Source organism: Castor canadensis, chromosome 4, assembly GCF_047511655.1.
Source record: "Castor canadensis chromosome 4, mCasCan1.hap1v2, whole genome shotgun sequence".
Taxonomy (NCBI): Eukaryota; Metazoa; Chordata; class Mammalia; order Rodentia; family Castoridae; genus Castor; species Castor canadensis.
The window spans coordinates 123,547,097-123,561,724 of NC_133389.1; the positions used below are offsets into that span (position 1 = coordinate 123,547,097).

The window sequence follows — 14,628 nt, forward strand, 5'->3', positions numbered from 1 at the left end:
GCATGTCTGTACTACTGAGCCACAACAGGAGCCCCTGGAGAAACATTGAGTAGGATTTTAAGTCATGTTGTGAGTTTTGGTGGTGTTAAATAAGTTTTTTTTTTTTAAATTTATTTTTTGGTGGGACAGGGATTTGCACTCAGAACTTTGTCCTTGAAAGCAGGAGGTCTACCACTTGAGCTGCACCTCCAGCCCCATTTATTCTGGTTATTTTGGAATGGTGTTTCATGAAATATTTGCCCAGGCTGGCCTTGAACTGTGATCCTCCCAATCGCAGTCTCTCAAGTAGCTAGGATTACAGGTGTGAACCACTGGCTCCTTGCTGGTGTTAAATCTTGTGTTTTTTTGTTACCAAATTTATGTATAAAGAGAGTTTATAGAATGTATATGTACAGTTTATTTTTTATTTACGTTTTTGGAACTCAGGGCCTTGTGCTTGCTAGGCAGGTGCTCTACCACTTGAGCCACTCCACCAGCTCAACACACCTTTTTTTTTTTATGCGGTACTGGGGTTTGAACTCAGGGCATCATACTTGCTAGGCAGGTGCTCTACTACTTGAGTCATTCTGCCAGTCCTTTTCTTGTTTTGGGTATTTTTCAGATAGAGTCTTGATTTCATTTTGCCCAGGCTGGCCGTGAACCTTGATCCTCCTGATCTCTGCCTCCTGAGTAGCTTTACAGGTGTGAGCCACCAGCTCCCAGCTTACTTTTTTTGGGAGTTAGAACTTTATGTTATCATGGTGTAAGCCTTGAGGAAATTCTTTATCTATACCCCAGTTTGACTGTTCTATCCAGTTATCTTAGTACCCTTCCTCTAAATAAGCCATGTTTTCTTTATTAGTTTGATTTCTGCATTTATTATAAACTAAATTCCAAATGTATTTGATTCTCTTTCTGGACCCTGCACAAGCTGCTTCATTTTCATTACTTTTATTTTGTGGAATTTTCTTAATTATTATTGCTTATTTTTCTATATGAACTGTAGAATGAGTTTTGTTTATTCTTTTTTGGTATTTTTATGAGGTCATATTAAATATGCTGATTAATTTAGGTAGATACCATATATCTTTCTGGTATGCTTTTTGTGGTTTCCAGAAATCTTGTGACAGTTTTATTAGTTTGGTGTGCCCTTTAGTGTTTCTAAGATTTTCCCATCTGTGAAATGTAGGGCACAGATTATATTATCAGGGGCTTTTAATCCTGATTGTATGGCTTTCTAGGGATTTCTGTGAATTATCTAAATTTATATGCATACAATCTATTTGTATAATTTGTGCTAAATTGGGAAGAGATATACATGCCAAAGGGTAATTTGTAGAGGAGTTTATTATCCTAGATGCTTTTTTAATTCTTTTATTTTTGCTTATTTAATTTTATTTTTGAATTATTATACATCAATAACACAAGGGGATTTCATTGTGATAATTCCATACATGCATACAGGGTACCTTGGTAATTCTTGAAATATTTGGTTGAGTTAATGTTAATTGACCAGTACTTGCCTTCCTAACTGACCAAGTCTCAGTAATTTCCAAATGGATCACCAGGACCCCCTTCTCCCCTTTTGATTTTTCTCTCCCCTCCTGCTCTCAGAGTCCAGAGATTCTGCTTTTACTCATTGAAATTTGATATCAGTAAGTATTTAATATCAGTCATAATTTCTCTGGGATGCTTATCATGTTTTGTTTCTTGATCTTAAGTCAGTGGTTACATGGATATGTTCATTTTGTGTTACTCTAATGAGTTACACTAATGAGTAACACAGATGAGCTTTTGGGAACTTTTTCTCCATGTATTTTAATGAAAACAAAATTAAAAAAAATTCTATTTAATTATTCTATTATTGCTGCACATCCTGCCTTTGTAAGAAATATGTAACCTTCTTGCAAAACTGTTGGGTGTCTTGAAAGTACCTATGACTTCTGTACTGCTAATTGTTAACACATTACTTCCTACTTCATTTTTAATTTGGAGCAATGCTAGTTGTATAGAAAGCCCTCTTCCTGTTCACTGGAGAGAGATCTCTAGTACCTGTTTGTATGCAGTTCATTTGTCAGCTTTTAAACTAATTTTACTGTTGTCTTTTAGTTAGATCATTTTACTTGTTAGCTTTAGCCATAGTTTTACTTGGTGCTGGTGATAGTGACATGAATTTCAGGATCAATTTATGTGTTATAAATGTCTTGGTAGTTGAATGTTTACAACTTAAATTCTCTAAGTAAACTCCTTTCTCACCAGTATGCTTTACCTACAGAGCTTTGCATGCCTAGTCTAACTCCTCCATATCATTTGGCCTGTAACTGAAATAATATTTCTTCAGAAAGACTGTCCCAGATAAACCCATTCTATACATTGTGCTGTACATTATTTTCATAGTTTATTACTATCAGTTTTCATATTCACTTTCTCTCGTCTACTCCTGCCTCTATAGTAGAAAGTTAATTCCATGAAAACAGGGCCTACGACCCTCAGTGCCAGGCATATAAATGTAGCTATTCAAAAATCATACAGAGTAAGTAGCCTTTCCATATATCAACAATGAACAGAGAAAGAAATCAGGAAAATAGTCCCATTCACAATAGCTTCTAAAAAATTAAAATATCCAGGAATAAATTTAAGGGGGTAAAAGGCCTTTATAAGGAAAACTATAAGACATTGAAGAATGAAGTTGAAAAAGACACTAGAAGATGTAAGACTAGAAGATGCTAAGTTCATGGATTGGTAGAATCAGTATTGTGAAAATGGCTGTACTACCAAAAGCAATGTGTATATTTAGTGTAATCCCCATCAAAATCCCAGTGGTATTCTTCACAGAGATACAAAAATCAACCCTAAAGTTTATAGGGAAGTACGAAAGACCTTGATTAGCCAAAGCAATCCTGAGTAAAAAAAGAGCAATGCTGGAGGAGGTATCATAATACCTAACTAACAAAAACAGCATGTTACTGGCACAAAAACAGGCATGTAGACCAATGGAATAGGACAGAACACCCTGAAATAAACCCACACAGTTATAGCCAGCTGATATTTGACAAAATACCAAAAACACACACTGGAAAAAAAATATCCTTTTCAAAAAATGGTGTTGGGAAAATTGTATATCCTTAAGTAGAAGGCTGAAACTAGATCCTTGCCTCTAACCCTGTACTAAAATCAATTCAAAGTGGATCAGAGACCTAATGTAAGACCTGAAACTTGAAACTACTACAAGAAAACAAAGGCAAAACACTGAAAGGCATAGGTATAGGCAACAACTTCCTTAATAGGACTCTTAATAGCTCAGCAAATAAGAGCAAGGATTGACAAATTGATTACATCAAAATAAAAAGCTTTTGCTTCTAGACATCATCAATAGCTATAGCAAAGTAGCAGGATATAAAATCAACATAGAAAAATCATTAGCATTTCTATACACTAACAATGAGCAAATGGAAAAAGAATGTATGAAAACAATTCCATTTACAATAGCCTCAAAAAAAATCAAATACCTAGGTGTAAACCTAACAAAAGATGTGAAAGACCTCTACAAGGAAAGCTATACACTTCTGAAGAAAGAGATTGAGGAAGACTATAGAAAGTGGAGAGATCTCCCATGCTCATGGATTGGTAGAATCAACATAGTAAAAATGTCGATACTCCCCAAAGTAATCTACATGTTTAATGCAATTCCCATCAAAATTCCAATGACATTCATTAAAGAGATTGAAAAATCTACTGTGAAATTTATATGGAAACACAAGAGGCCACGAATAGCCAAGGCAATACTCAGTCAAAAGAACAATGCAGGAGGTATCATAATACCTGACTTCAAACTATATTACAAAGCAATAACAATAAAAACAGCATGGTACTGGCACAAAAACAGACATGAAGACCAGTGCAACAGAATAGAGGATCCAGATATGAAGCCACACAACTATGAGCAACTTATCTTTGACAAAGGAGCTAAAAATATACGATGGAGAAATAGCAGCCTCTTCAACAAAAACTGCTGGGAAAACTGGTTAGCAGTCTGCAAAAAACTGAAACTAGATCCATGTATATCACCCTATACCAAGATTAACTCAAAATGGATCAAGGATCTTAATATCAGACCCCAAACTCTTAAGTTGATACAAGAAAGAGTAGGAAATACTCTGGAGTTAGTAGGTATAGGTAAGAACTTTCTCAATGAAACCCCAGCAGCACAGCAACTAAGAGATAGCATAGATAAATGGGACCTCATAAAACTAAAAAGCTTCTGTTCATCAAAGGAAATGGTCTCTAAACTGAAGAGAACACCCACAGAGTGGGAGAAAATATTTGCCAATTATACATCAGACAAAGGACTGATAACCAGAATATACAGGGAACTTAAAAAACTAAATTCTCCTAAAACTAATGAACCAATAAAGAAATGGGCATGTGAACTAAACAGAACTTTCTCAAAAGAAGAAATTCAAATGTCCGAAAACACATGAAAAAATGCTCACCATCTCTAGCAATAAAGGAAATGCAAATTAAAACCACACTAAGATTCCACCTCACCCCTGTTAGAATAGCCATCATCAGCAACACCACCACCAACAGGTGTTGGCAAGGATGCGGGGAAAAAGGAACCCTCTTACACTGTTGGTGGGAATGTAGACTAGTACAACCACTCTGGAAAAAAATTTGGAGGCTACTTAAAAAGCTGGACATCGATCTACCATTTGATCCAGCAATACCACTCTTGGGGATATACCCAAAAGACTGTTACTCCAGAGGCACCTGCACATCCATGTTTATTGCGGCACTATTCACAATAGCCAAGTTATGGAAACAGCCAAGATGCCCCAGCACTGACGAATGGATTAAGAAAATGTGGTATCTATACACAATGGAATTTTATGCAGCCACGAAGAAGAACGAAATGTTATCATTCGCTGGTAAATGGATGGAATTGGAGAACATCATTCTGAGTGAGGTTAGCCTGGCTCAAAAGACCAAAAATCGTATGTTCTCCCTCATATGTGGACATTAGATCAAGGGCAAACACAACAAGGGGATTGGACTATGAGCACATGATAAAAGCGAGATCACACAAGGGAGGGGTGAGGATAGGTAAGACACCTAAAAAACTAGCTAGCATTTGTTGCCCTTAATGCAGAGAAACTAAAGCAGATACCTTAAAGCAACTGAGGCCAATAGGAAAAGGGGACCAGGAACTAGAGAAAAGGTTAGATCAAAAAGAATTAACCTAGAAGGTAACACCCACGCACAGGAAATCAATGTGAGTCAATGCCCTGTATAGCTATCCTTATCTCAACCAGCAAAACCCCTTTTCCTTCCTATTATTGCTTATACTCTCTCTACAACAAAATTAGAGATAAGGGCAAAATAGTTTCTGCTGGGTATTGAGGGGGGGAGCGGGAGGGGGTGGAGTGGGTGGTAAGGGAGGGGGTGGGGGCAGGGGGAAGAAATGAACCAAGCCTTGTATGCACATATGAATAATAAAAGAAAAATGAAAAAAAAAAAAAGTGAAAAAAAAAAATAAAAAGCTTCTGTACCACAAAGGAAACAGTCATTAGAATGATGAGACAGAATAGAAGAAAATCTTTGCCAGCTATTCATTTGACAGGGGATTAATAACCAGAACCTACAAAGAACTCAAAAAGCTAAACTCCAAAAGAATCAACAACCCAATTAATAAATGGGTAAAATGGATTGAACAGACAATTCTTGAAAGAAGTACTATAAATGGCCAATAAATACATGAAGAAATGTTCAACATCCCTGGCTATAAAGGAAATGCAAATCAAAATGACATTGAGATTTCATCTCACCCCAGTCAAAATGGTTGTCATCAGGAACACAAACAAAAATGCTGGAGAGGATGTTGGGGGAAAGGAACTCTCATACACTATTGCGCAGCCACTATAGAAACCAGTTTGGGAGGTTCCTCAAAAAACTAAAAATAGAACTGCCATATGATCTGGTGGATACCACTTTTGGGCCAAAAGACTGTAAGTCAGGACACAATAGACATCTGCACACCCACACTTATTGCAGCACTATTCACAATAGCCAAGCTTTGGAATCAGCCTGGATGCCCTTCAATTGAAGAATGGATGAAGAAAATGTGGTATAGGGCAACCCTTCTTTGGGTCCCCTCCTGTCTTGGGGGAGCTTTCATTTCTTTCACTTCAATAAATTTCATATCTTACAACTAAAAAAAAGAAAAGAAAAATGTGGCATATATATATTATTCAGCTATAAAGAAGAATGAAATTATGAAAATGTGTGGAACTGGTTATCATCGTGTTCAGCAAAATAGGCCAGGGTTAGAAGGACGAAGCTTACATAAGCCAGTTTTTCTCTCATATATGAAGTCTAGACCTAAATATATGTATATGTGTGTGTGTGTATTTATATATATACACATACAGAAATTGTGAGACTGTTTTGGGGGGACGTGGGAGGAAGGGAGGAGAGAGAAAGAGAATGATGGGAGGTGAATAATACCAAAATACCTCTTGTCTATGTATGAAGATGGCATAAAGAAACCCACTGAAAGTTGTTGAAAAGTAGGGGGCTGAGGGGAACAGGGAAAAGAGAGAGCATTTGAAGGGGTTAATATCAAAATACAATATATGCATGTATGGAATATCATAGTGAAACCTCTATACAATTAATATACAGTAGTAAAAAGTAAAGTGTTGGAGTAGCTGAGATTATTTAAGTTTAAATTAAATTTTTTACATATTAATTATACAAAGTAATGGGTTTCCTTATAACATTTCCATAATGCATATAATGTACTTTATCATATTCAGTCTCTTTATTACCCTTTCTTATCCCTCCTCCTCCTTTCTCCCTTTCATATACCTAATAGCGCCCCTTATATATATCCTTTATGTCTTTTTTCTTCCCCTAAATTTCACATGACAGAAAATGTGCAATACTTGTCTTTGTGAAACCAACTTATTTCACTTAATCCATTTTCCTACAAAACACATAATTTTGTTCTTTATGGCTATTCTGCTTTAAGACTGAATAAAACTCCTTTGCATGCATATATGTGTGTGCATGCAATGCATATCTCATATTTATCCATTGTTAGGCACCTGGACTGATTCCATAACTTGACTATTGTCAATAGTGCTAGCTGCGATTATTAAATGGGCCCCCAGATTATTCTTTAATTGGATGCCTTTAAATAGTTTTTGGTGTTTAAGTCTTTGTTTCATCAAGGCTTTATTGTGCACATGCTATGTAAGATGCTTTAATCTCTACATTTTGTGCTCAGCCTGAAATAAAAAAAACCCAATTTTGTTTGGCAGTCTTATAGTATGTTACATCCACATTGGACAGTCTTACTGTATTAGCTATTATTGTTACAAATACTTGAGATAATCAGCTTGTGAAGAGAAAAGGTTTATTTTGGGTCATAGTTTCAGGGTTTTAGTCCATGATTAGTTGGCTGTGTTCTTTTTTGGACCTGTGGAGAGGCAATACATCATGTGACAAAACTGTTCACTTCATGGCTGGGATGAGAAAGGAAGAGGAAGGAGCTAGGGTTCCTTCAAGGGCATTCCCCAATAACCAAAAGACCTCCCACTGGGCTCTAGCTCTTAAGGATTCTATACTTCCCAATAGAGCTACAGGCTGAGGATCAATCCTTTTCAATACTTACCCAAACCATAGCACCTACCTTACTTAGAGTAATTCCTAGAGCTTGGTTTACTCTTTAGTGCCATTATTATTTTTTTAATCTGCAAAAACTCCCCTCCACTTTTTGGTGGTACTGGGATTTGAACTCAGGACTTTGTGCTTGGCAGACACTTAACTTCCAGCCCTTTTTGCTCTGGTTGTTTTTGAGATAGGGTCTTACTTGTTTCCCAGGCTGGCTTCTAATTTTGGGCATCCCCACTATAGCTGGGATGACTGTTGTGCACCACCATCATCAACTTTTTTCTGTTGAGATGGAGTCTTGTGAACTTTTTTGTTTGGGCTGGCTTGAACCACATTCCTCCTGATCTCAGCTTCCCAAGTAGCTGGAGTGACAGGCACACACCACCATGCCCAACTATTAGTTAAAATAGGGGCCTGGTGGGGACTCCCCCCAACTGTGCTTCACCCCCATCTCAGCCTCCCAACTAGCTAGGGTTACAGATTAGTACCTGGCTAATCTGCAGCCTTTTGATATACTCCTGTAACCTTAATCCCTAAACTAACGAGACTATTCTTGGATTTAGATGCCAGTTGAAACTTCACACTTGAAAGCCACTTGATACTGTTCAAATTGGTTTTCATTCTTTGCCTAGTAGCACTTCTGAATTCATTTCTTTCCTGTGCAGAAAGTGGCCAAGAGGGCTTTCTGTGCCTTCTGATTGTTTCTGTTTTCCTGCTTTTTAGCTGTTAAATCTTCTGTTATATCCCTTGATTTTTGTGCCCAGTATGTTTTCCCATTCTTCTCTTCTGGTTTTGCTTTTACCATTTTATCTCTTTCACACTTATGCTTACAGACTCTTTAAATTGTCTAAATTAGATCCCCATTGGCTTCCTAACCTGCCACACAGGCCAGTTTATCCTTTACCTTCAAAGCTTTTATAGAAAGGTACATTTTAAAAGTTTCCTTGATTTTATTTAGGTGCTATTTTTTCTAGCTGAAAGTTCTTAAATTCTCTTTAAATTAAAGTTTGGCCCTTAAGGTTCATGCTTCCTAAACCTTTTCCCAATGTGGTAGATGTGGAGAATGACATCCCCCAGCAGTTGTGGAGGCTACTCTAGCCTTGTGCTGTCTGCTTTGACTGAGGGTGTCCATATGTCTGTACTGTTGTCAACTGACCTAAGAATTGGAAGTTCTACCTTAACCGTTGATAAACTTCAGCAAAGTATGAGTACTCTGAATATTGTATTTTATGTGTATGTGTATATGTTTTTTCTTAAGCAGGATTTATAACTTTCATTAGATTCTCAGAGGGATTCAGGAACCAAAAAGGGTAAGAATTAGTGCTTTAAACCATGCACTGAAAAAACATGTATGGCATGGCTTACTATTTTTGGTTTAATGTTTTTCCTTTTGATTAAAAAGTTATACATGTGTTATATAAAATTCAAATATTACAGGTCGAATTAACTGTAGAAAGGGAAAGTAAGACATATCCTAGTTAATTTCCACCAAATATGAGACATATTACTTTTCTTCTTCATGTATGAACATTTTCTCCTTTGCCAAATTGTTTATAAAGGATATTGTATACTATGAGCAGTGCTTTCTCACTTAGTGTACCTCAGATGCCTCAGTGCTTGTTGACCTTTCTCATTTTTTTTAAAAGTGCCAAAGTACTTGTGGATCTACTACAGTTTGGTTAATTTTTCTTTCATGAGTTGTTTCTGACTTTTTTGCATTGCAAACTAGTATAGTGGACATCTTTTTGTAAATATATTTTTGCAAATTTAGAAGTATTTCTGTATAATAAATTCCTAGAAAAAAAAAACCAGTGTTATGAATATTTAACATTTTAATAAATATTGTCAAAGTGCCACCAAAAACTGAACCTGTTTACACTTCCATGTGTATGAGAACAAATACAGCTTTCCAACTCTGAATTAGTAAATCCTTAACCTGCAAGATGAAAAAGGTACTTTTACATTATGGAGAAATTTAAACATACATAAAAGTAAATAAAATAGAACGTTGAACCTTTACGTTCCATCACCCAAGCTCAACAGCTATCAAGATTTTGCCTCATTTGCTTCCTTTTGCTAAAGTTGTTTTTTTGGTGGGACTGTGGTTTGAATTCAGGGCTTCGAGTTTGCAAAGCAGGCACTCTACCACTTGAGCTACAATCTCTAGTCCATTTTGCTCTGGTTATTTTCTAGGCTCAGGCTGGCCTTGAACCATGATCCTCCTGATCTGAACCTCCCAAGTAGCTAAGATTGCAGGCACGAACCCCCGGTGCCTGGCTACACTAAAGTATTTTAAATCCTACAGGTCCCCCAAAAATCACGTCATTTCATCCTGATAGGCTTTGGTATTCTTTTGAAAATACAGTTTTCTTTTTTTAAAATAATTCTTAACCTTTTAGTTCAGATAATTTCAAACATACATAAAAGCGGTGAGCACAATGAGCCTAACTTGAATGGTATTTTATTAGGAAAAATCTCTCAGTCCCTCCCTCCACCCCACCTTTTTTTTTGTGGTACAGGGTTTGAACTCAGGGCCTTGAGCTTGCTATGCACTCAGTCCTTTTTGCTTGAGTTATTTTTCAGACAATCTCGTGCCTTTTTTCCCAGGCTGACCTGGACTGAGATCCTCTTACCTATGCCGCCACGTAGCTGGGATTACAGGCATGTACCGCTACATCCAAGTTTTTTCTGTTTTTTTTTTTTTTTTTGCAGCACCAGAGCTTGAATTCAGGGCTTCAGGCTTGCTGGGCAGGCACTCTACCACTTGAGCCACTCTACTAGCCACATCCAGGTTTTTTGTTGAGATGGAATCTTGTTAATTTTTTTATGGGCTGTCCTTAAACCTTGATCCTTTTGCTTTTTGCCTTTTGAGAAGCTGGAATTACAGATTTCAGCCACCATACCCTGCCACTCTTGATACCATTTTTGACTTAAAGACAAATTTAACTATATCCTTTTAAGTTGGTGAGTTAAAAATTGGAACAAAGTAGTATATGGGTTTGGTATTGGCTTATATTCTTTTTAATGAGCTTAACATAATGAAATGTGATGTAATGATCTTCCAATTTCAGCAGTTAACAATTCATAGCTGGTAATGGTATAGTCTTACTCTTTCTCTTCACTTTACCATATTATTTTGAGACATACATTATAACATTATGGCATGACATTTCATCTTCTTAGTCTCTGTATATTACCTAAAAAGCAAGGACTTCCCTCATCAATGACAATCACAATGCTGATTTTGTCACACAGAAAATAATTTCTTAATGTCAGCAGGTATTCGTGAATGTTTTCTTATACAACCACAACAACATTGTCATACCTAATAAAAATGAATGAACTAGTGCCCAGCTCATAATCAGATCTCCTTTACTGACTAAAAAATGCCTTTTAGAGGTGGTTTATTGGAATTACTTCATATATTACATATGATTATTGGGACATTAGAGCCTCTTTTTAACCTAGGGTGACCTTTCCACCTACTTTACCCCTCTGACACTAACAGGTTGCAGAAATAGTCATCTTGTATATAATGTCACACATTCTCAGTTTGCTTTCTGATTTTTTTGTGGTGTCATTTAACTTGTTCCTTTATCTAACATACTTCTTATAAATGGAAGTTGGACCTGGAGATTTGGTGTCATTCAAATTCAACATACTTGGTGAGAACACTTCATAAATGGTGCTGTGTGCTTCACATGCATCCCATGTCTGGTTTTCACTTTGGGATACTAAGATTGATAAGGATCTAATAGTTTGATCTTTTAGTGGAGAATTTCACATTAGGCTTTCTTCTACTTGTTCTATTGTATGGGTCAATTATTTCAACAAATACATATTTTTCAGTTACTTGTTTTTTGTTTTAGTAAAACTAATGGCTTTCTTAGGGAACTGGAGCATTTTTCATCTGTTTATTGACTAATCACTACTTCTTTTGTGAATTGTTCATGTCCTTGCTTGATTTTTTTTTGTTGAATTACTTTCTTATTCATTTTTGAATTTTTAATCATCGATAGTAATCTTTCATCTGTTTTACATATTATAAATATTTTTTCCAGTTATTATCTCTGCATAGAGGCTTTTGATTTATGTAGTTAATTTTTTTCTTACTTTTATGACTTTTGGTTTTAAGTCTTGCCTAGATAGGCTTTCTATACTTTGGAAATAATGTAAGAAATAGGAAAATAGTTAATATTCTTCCAGACTCCTTTCTTCACTTGATTTTTTAATGTCTATGGAATTTATTTTGTATGTGGTTTAAGGTTGAAATCAAATTTACTTTTGTGTTTAAATAATCAGTTTTTTCTAAAGCAATTATTAAAAAGTCTTCTTACCACATTGAATTGAAATGCTGCATTTATCAAATGTTTGTTATTAAATTAACAAATTTATGTATTCTTATTCTGGATTCCATTGTGGTCCATTGATGTCATTAAATTACCACAGTTTTAATTACAATAATTTGTACTGTGTCTTAAGGTCCAGCTCATTATCCATAATCATTTTTACAAGAACTTTGCTAATATTTTTGACACATATTGCTCTTCCATTTGAACTTTAAAATTAGTTTTGATTAATTTCATTGGGATTTGAATCTAATTGCAAATTTAAGTTTGGGGGAAATATCTTTTTTTCTTTTGACTGTACCTGGGATTTGAACTCAGGGCCTCACACTTGCTAGGGAGGTGTTCTATCACTTGAGGCACACCTCTAATTCCTTTTGCTTTAGTTATTTTTTGCATATGGTCTTGTGGTTTTGCCTGGCCTGGCTTGGAATACAATCCTCCTATTTATGCTTCCCACATAACTGGGATGACAAGTCCAGCTTTTATTGGTTGAGATGGACCTTGCAACTTTTTTTGCCTAGGCTGTCCTCAAACCAAGATCCTCTTGATTTCTGCCTCCAGAGTAGCTGGGATTACAGGGGAACTGCCCTTTTAAAAGAAATAAAATCAATTTTCCCATTTAGTAGTAGTATTTTTCCTATTTAGATCTTTAATTTTTTTTAATCTAAAATAGTTTCTGTGCCCCTCATTATGTTTATTTCTAGGCATTTTATATGTTAAATGTGGTAATGTTTTGTTTGGTAACAAAGTAGCTTATTTGTGATCATTTGGATTTTGAATATAGAACACTTTATGCCATTTTTGTTTGTGTTCCAATCATACTTTAAAGTGAGTATAAGCAAGATTAGAAGAAATGTGTACACTTAAATGTAAATCTTTAAAAATAAACCAGATATTTACATAATTTATTCATTAATGCAGTAACTTAGAAATAGTTAAGGAGTGGAAAATGTAAATTCTTTGGGAATGATCAGTTTGTACTTAGTGGTTTATATAGGAAGGAAATAATAAGATAGTATTTGAAAGTAATAAATTGTAGTTTAATAACATAAATTCTATAATGATTTTCTTTTTGTATTCTAGGTGGAACATGACTAGTATGGTCTTTTCTTAGGGAAAATATACATGAGTGTCATTTTTGATTTAGACTGATTAGAGCTATTTTCTTTTAACTTGGTGCTTTAGAAATCATAAAGAAGGATTATATTGGCTTTGATAGTAGCCTCTATTTTGTTTGTGAATATTGGAAATGAAGTAATATGTTCTTGGCTGGTTGGATATCACTGTTAATTTTTTTCTTTTCTTTTTTCATTATAGGTTTTGCAAAAGGCATCAAATTAAATCAAGTTCAAATATTCCCTGTGTCCCCAAAGACTTACTGATGATGTCTGAATTTGTTCTCCCAAGATTTATTTTTTGTCTTATTCAGTACTTAAGAGAAGGCTATATTGAACCAGGTGTGTTTTAATCTACTCTTTAGTATTCTTTTTAAGTTATCAATTCACAAAGTTTTAGCATTAATAACTAGGTGAATTCTTTCTGTATCATTTGTTTTTTCTTAACATTTTTAAAGAGATGACTGTCAACAACAGAGACTGAATAAAAACACTACAATAAGTGATCAAACTTTATAGTTTGATAGGTACCTTGTGACATGGTTTGGTCCTTTTTTGCCTTTGGCTGTACAGTTTTTTTTTTTTTTTTTTTTGGCGGTATTGGGGTTTAATCTACACTCCAGCCCCTATTTACTTCTTTTAGAATTTTTTTAGACTTCATCTTCTTTTTTTTTTTTTTTTTTTTTTTGTGGGACTGGAGTTAGAACTCAGGGCTTTAAACATACAAAGCAAGCGCTTTACCATTTAAGCCACACCTCCAGTTCATTTTGCTCTGGTTATTTTGGAGATGGGATCTCACAGACTATTTGCCAAGACTGGCCTCAAACCATAGTCCTCCCAATCTCAACCTACCAAGTAGCTAGGATTACAGGCATGAGCCACTGTTGCCTGACTCATTCTTCTTATAATCTTTAATATTTTTTCTCATTTATTGGACAAGGATCCCCTTCCTCCCCAAAACTCTCCTTCCAGCTCTACTAGGCATAGCTTCCCTAATATTTTTTGATTTTTAGTAAAATTATTTTTACTTATAAATAATAGTTTTCTCTCATTTCAGTTGCTTTTATCTTCACAAACCATGAGTCAGGACTGAGGTGTGACTCAATCAGTAGAGCGCCTTCCTAGCAAACTTGAGGCCCTGAGTTCAAACCTCAGTACTACAAAAAAAAAAAAGACCATTTGTCTATTATATATTTTTGGAATATGATAGTTGATGAGTTTTTTATTGTACAGATTTAAATATGGAGTTGACATAATTTTGTCTTAATATTTTTATGCTACTCTGAGTGTATTTGAGTTCGACCTTGTTTTATTCTAGTATATAATCAACTTTTTCTTAAGCACTATCTTATTTTGAAATGTTTTTATGATTATATTTATGTATCTAGATGTATAGAGGCCCCTGACCCTCACACTAAATGTTTCTTATACATAATAGATGCTTAATACCTTATAGTTCATCTCTTTTACTTGTCCACTTTTATTGAAGGACTGAATTGCTGAGTGCTGGG

The 14,628-nt window shown here is 35.3% G+C and overlaps 1 protein-coding gene across 7 annotated transcripts in view; it reads left to right on the forward strand.

Annotated features, from left to right (window-relative positions):
* Positions 1 to 14,628, forward strand: part of Ubr3 (ubiquitin protein ligase E3 component n-recognin 3) — a 207,193-nt gene that overhangs the window by 20,071 nt on the left and 172,494 nt on the right. For all 7 annotated transcript variants that reach the window (XR_012447249.1, XM_074071067.1, XM_074071068.1 and 4 more), the window contains exon 2: positions 13,320 to 13,459. Coding sequence is in view for 6 of the 7 variants with exons in the window: in XM_074071067.1 (XP_073927168.1) it covers positions 13,320 to 13,459 (140 nt within the window). In the remaining variant the exon portion in view is untranslated. The remainder of the gene's footprint in view (positions 1 to 13,319; positions 13,460 to 14,628) is intronic.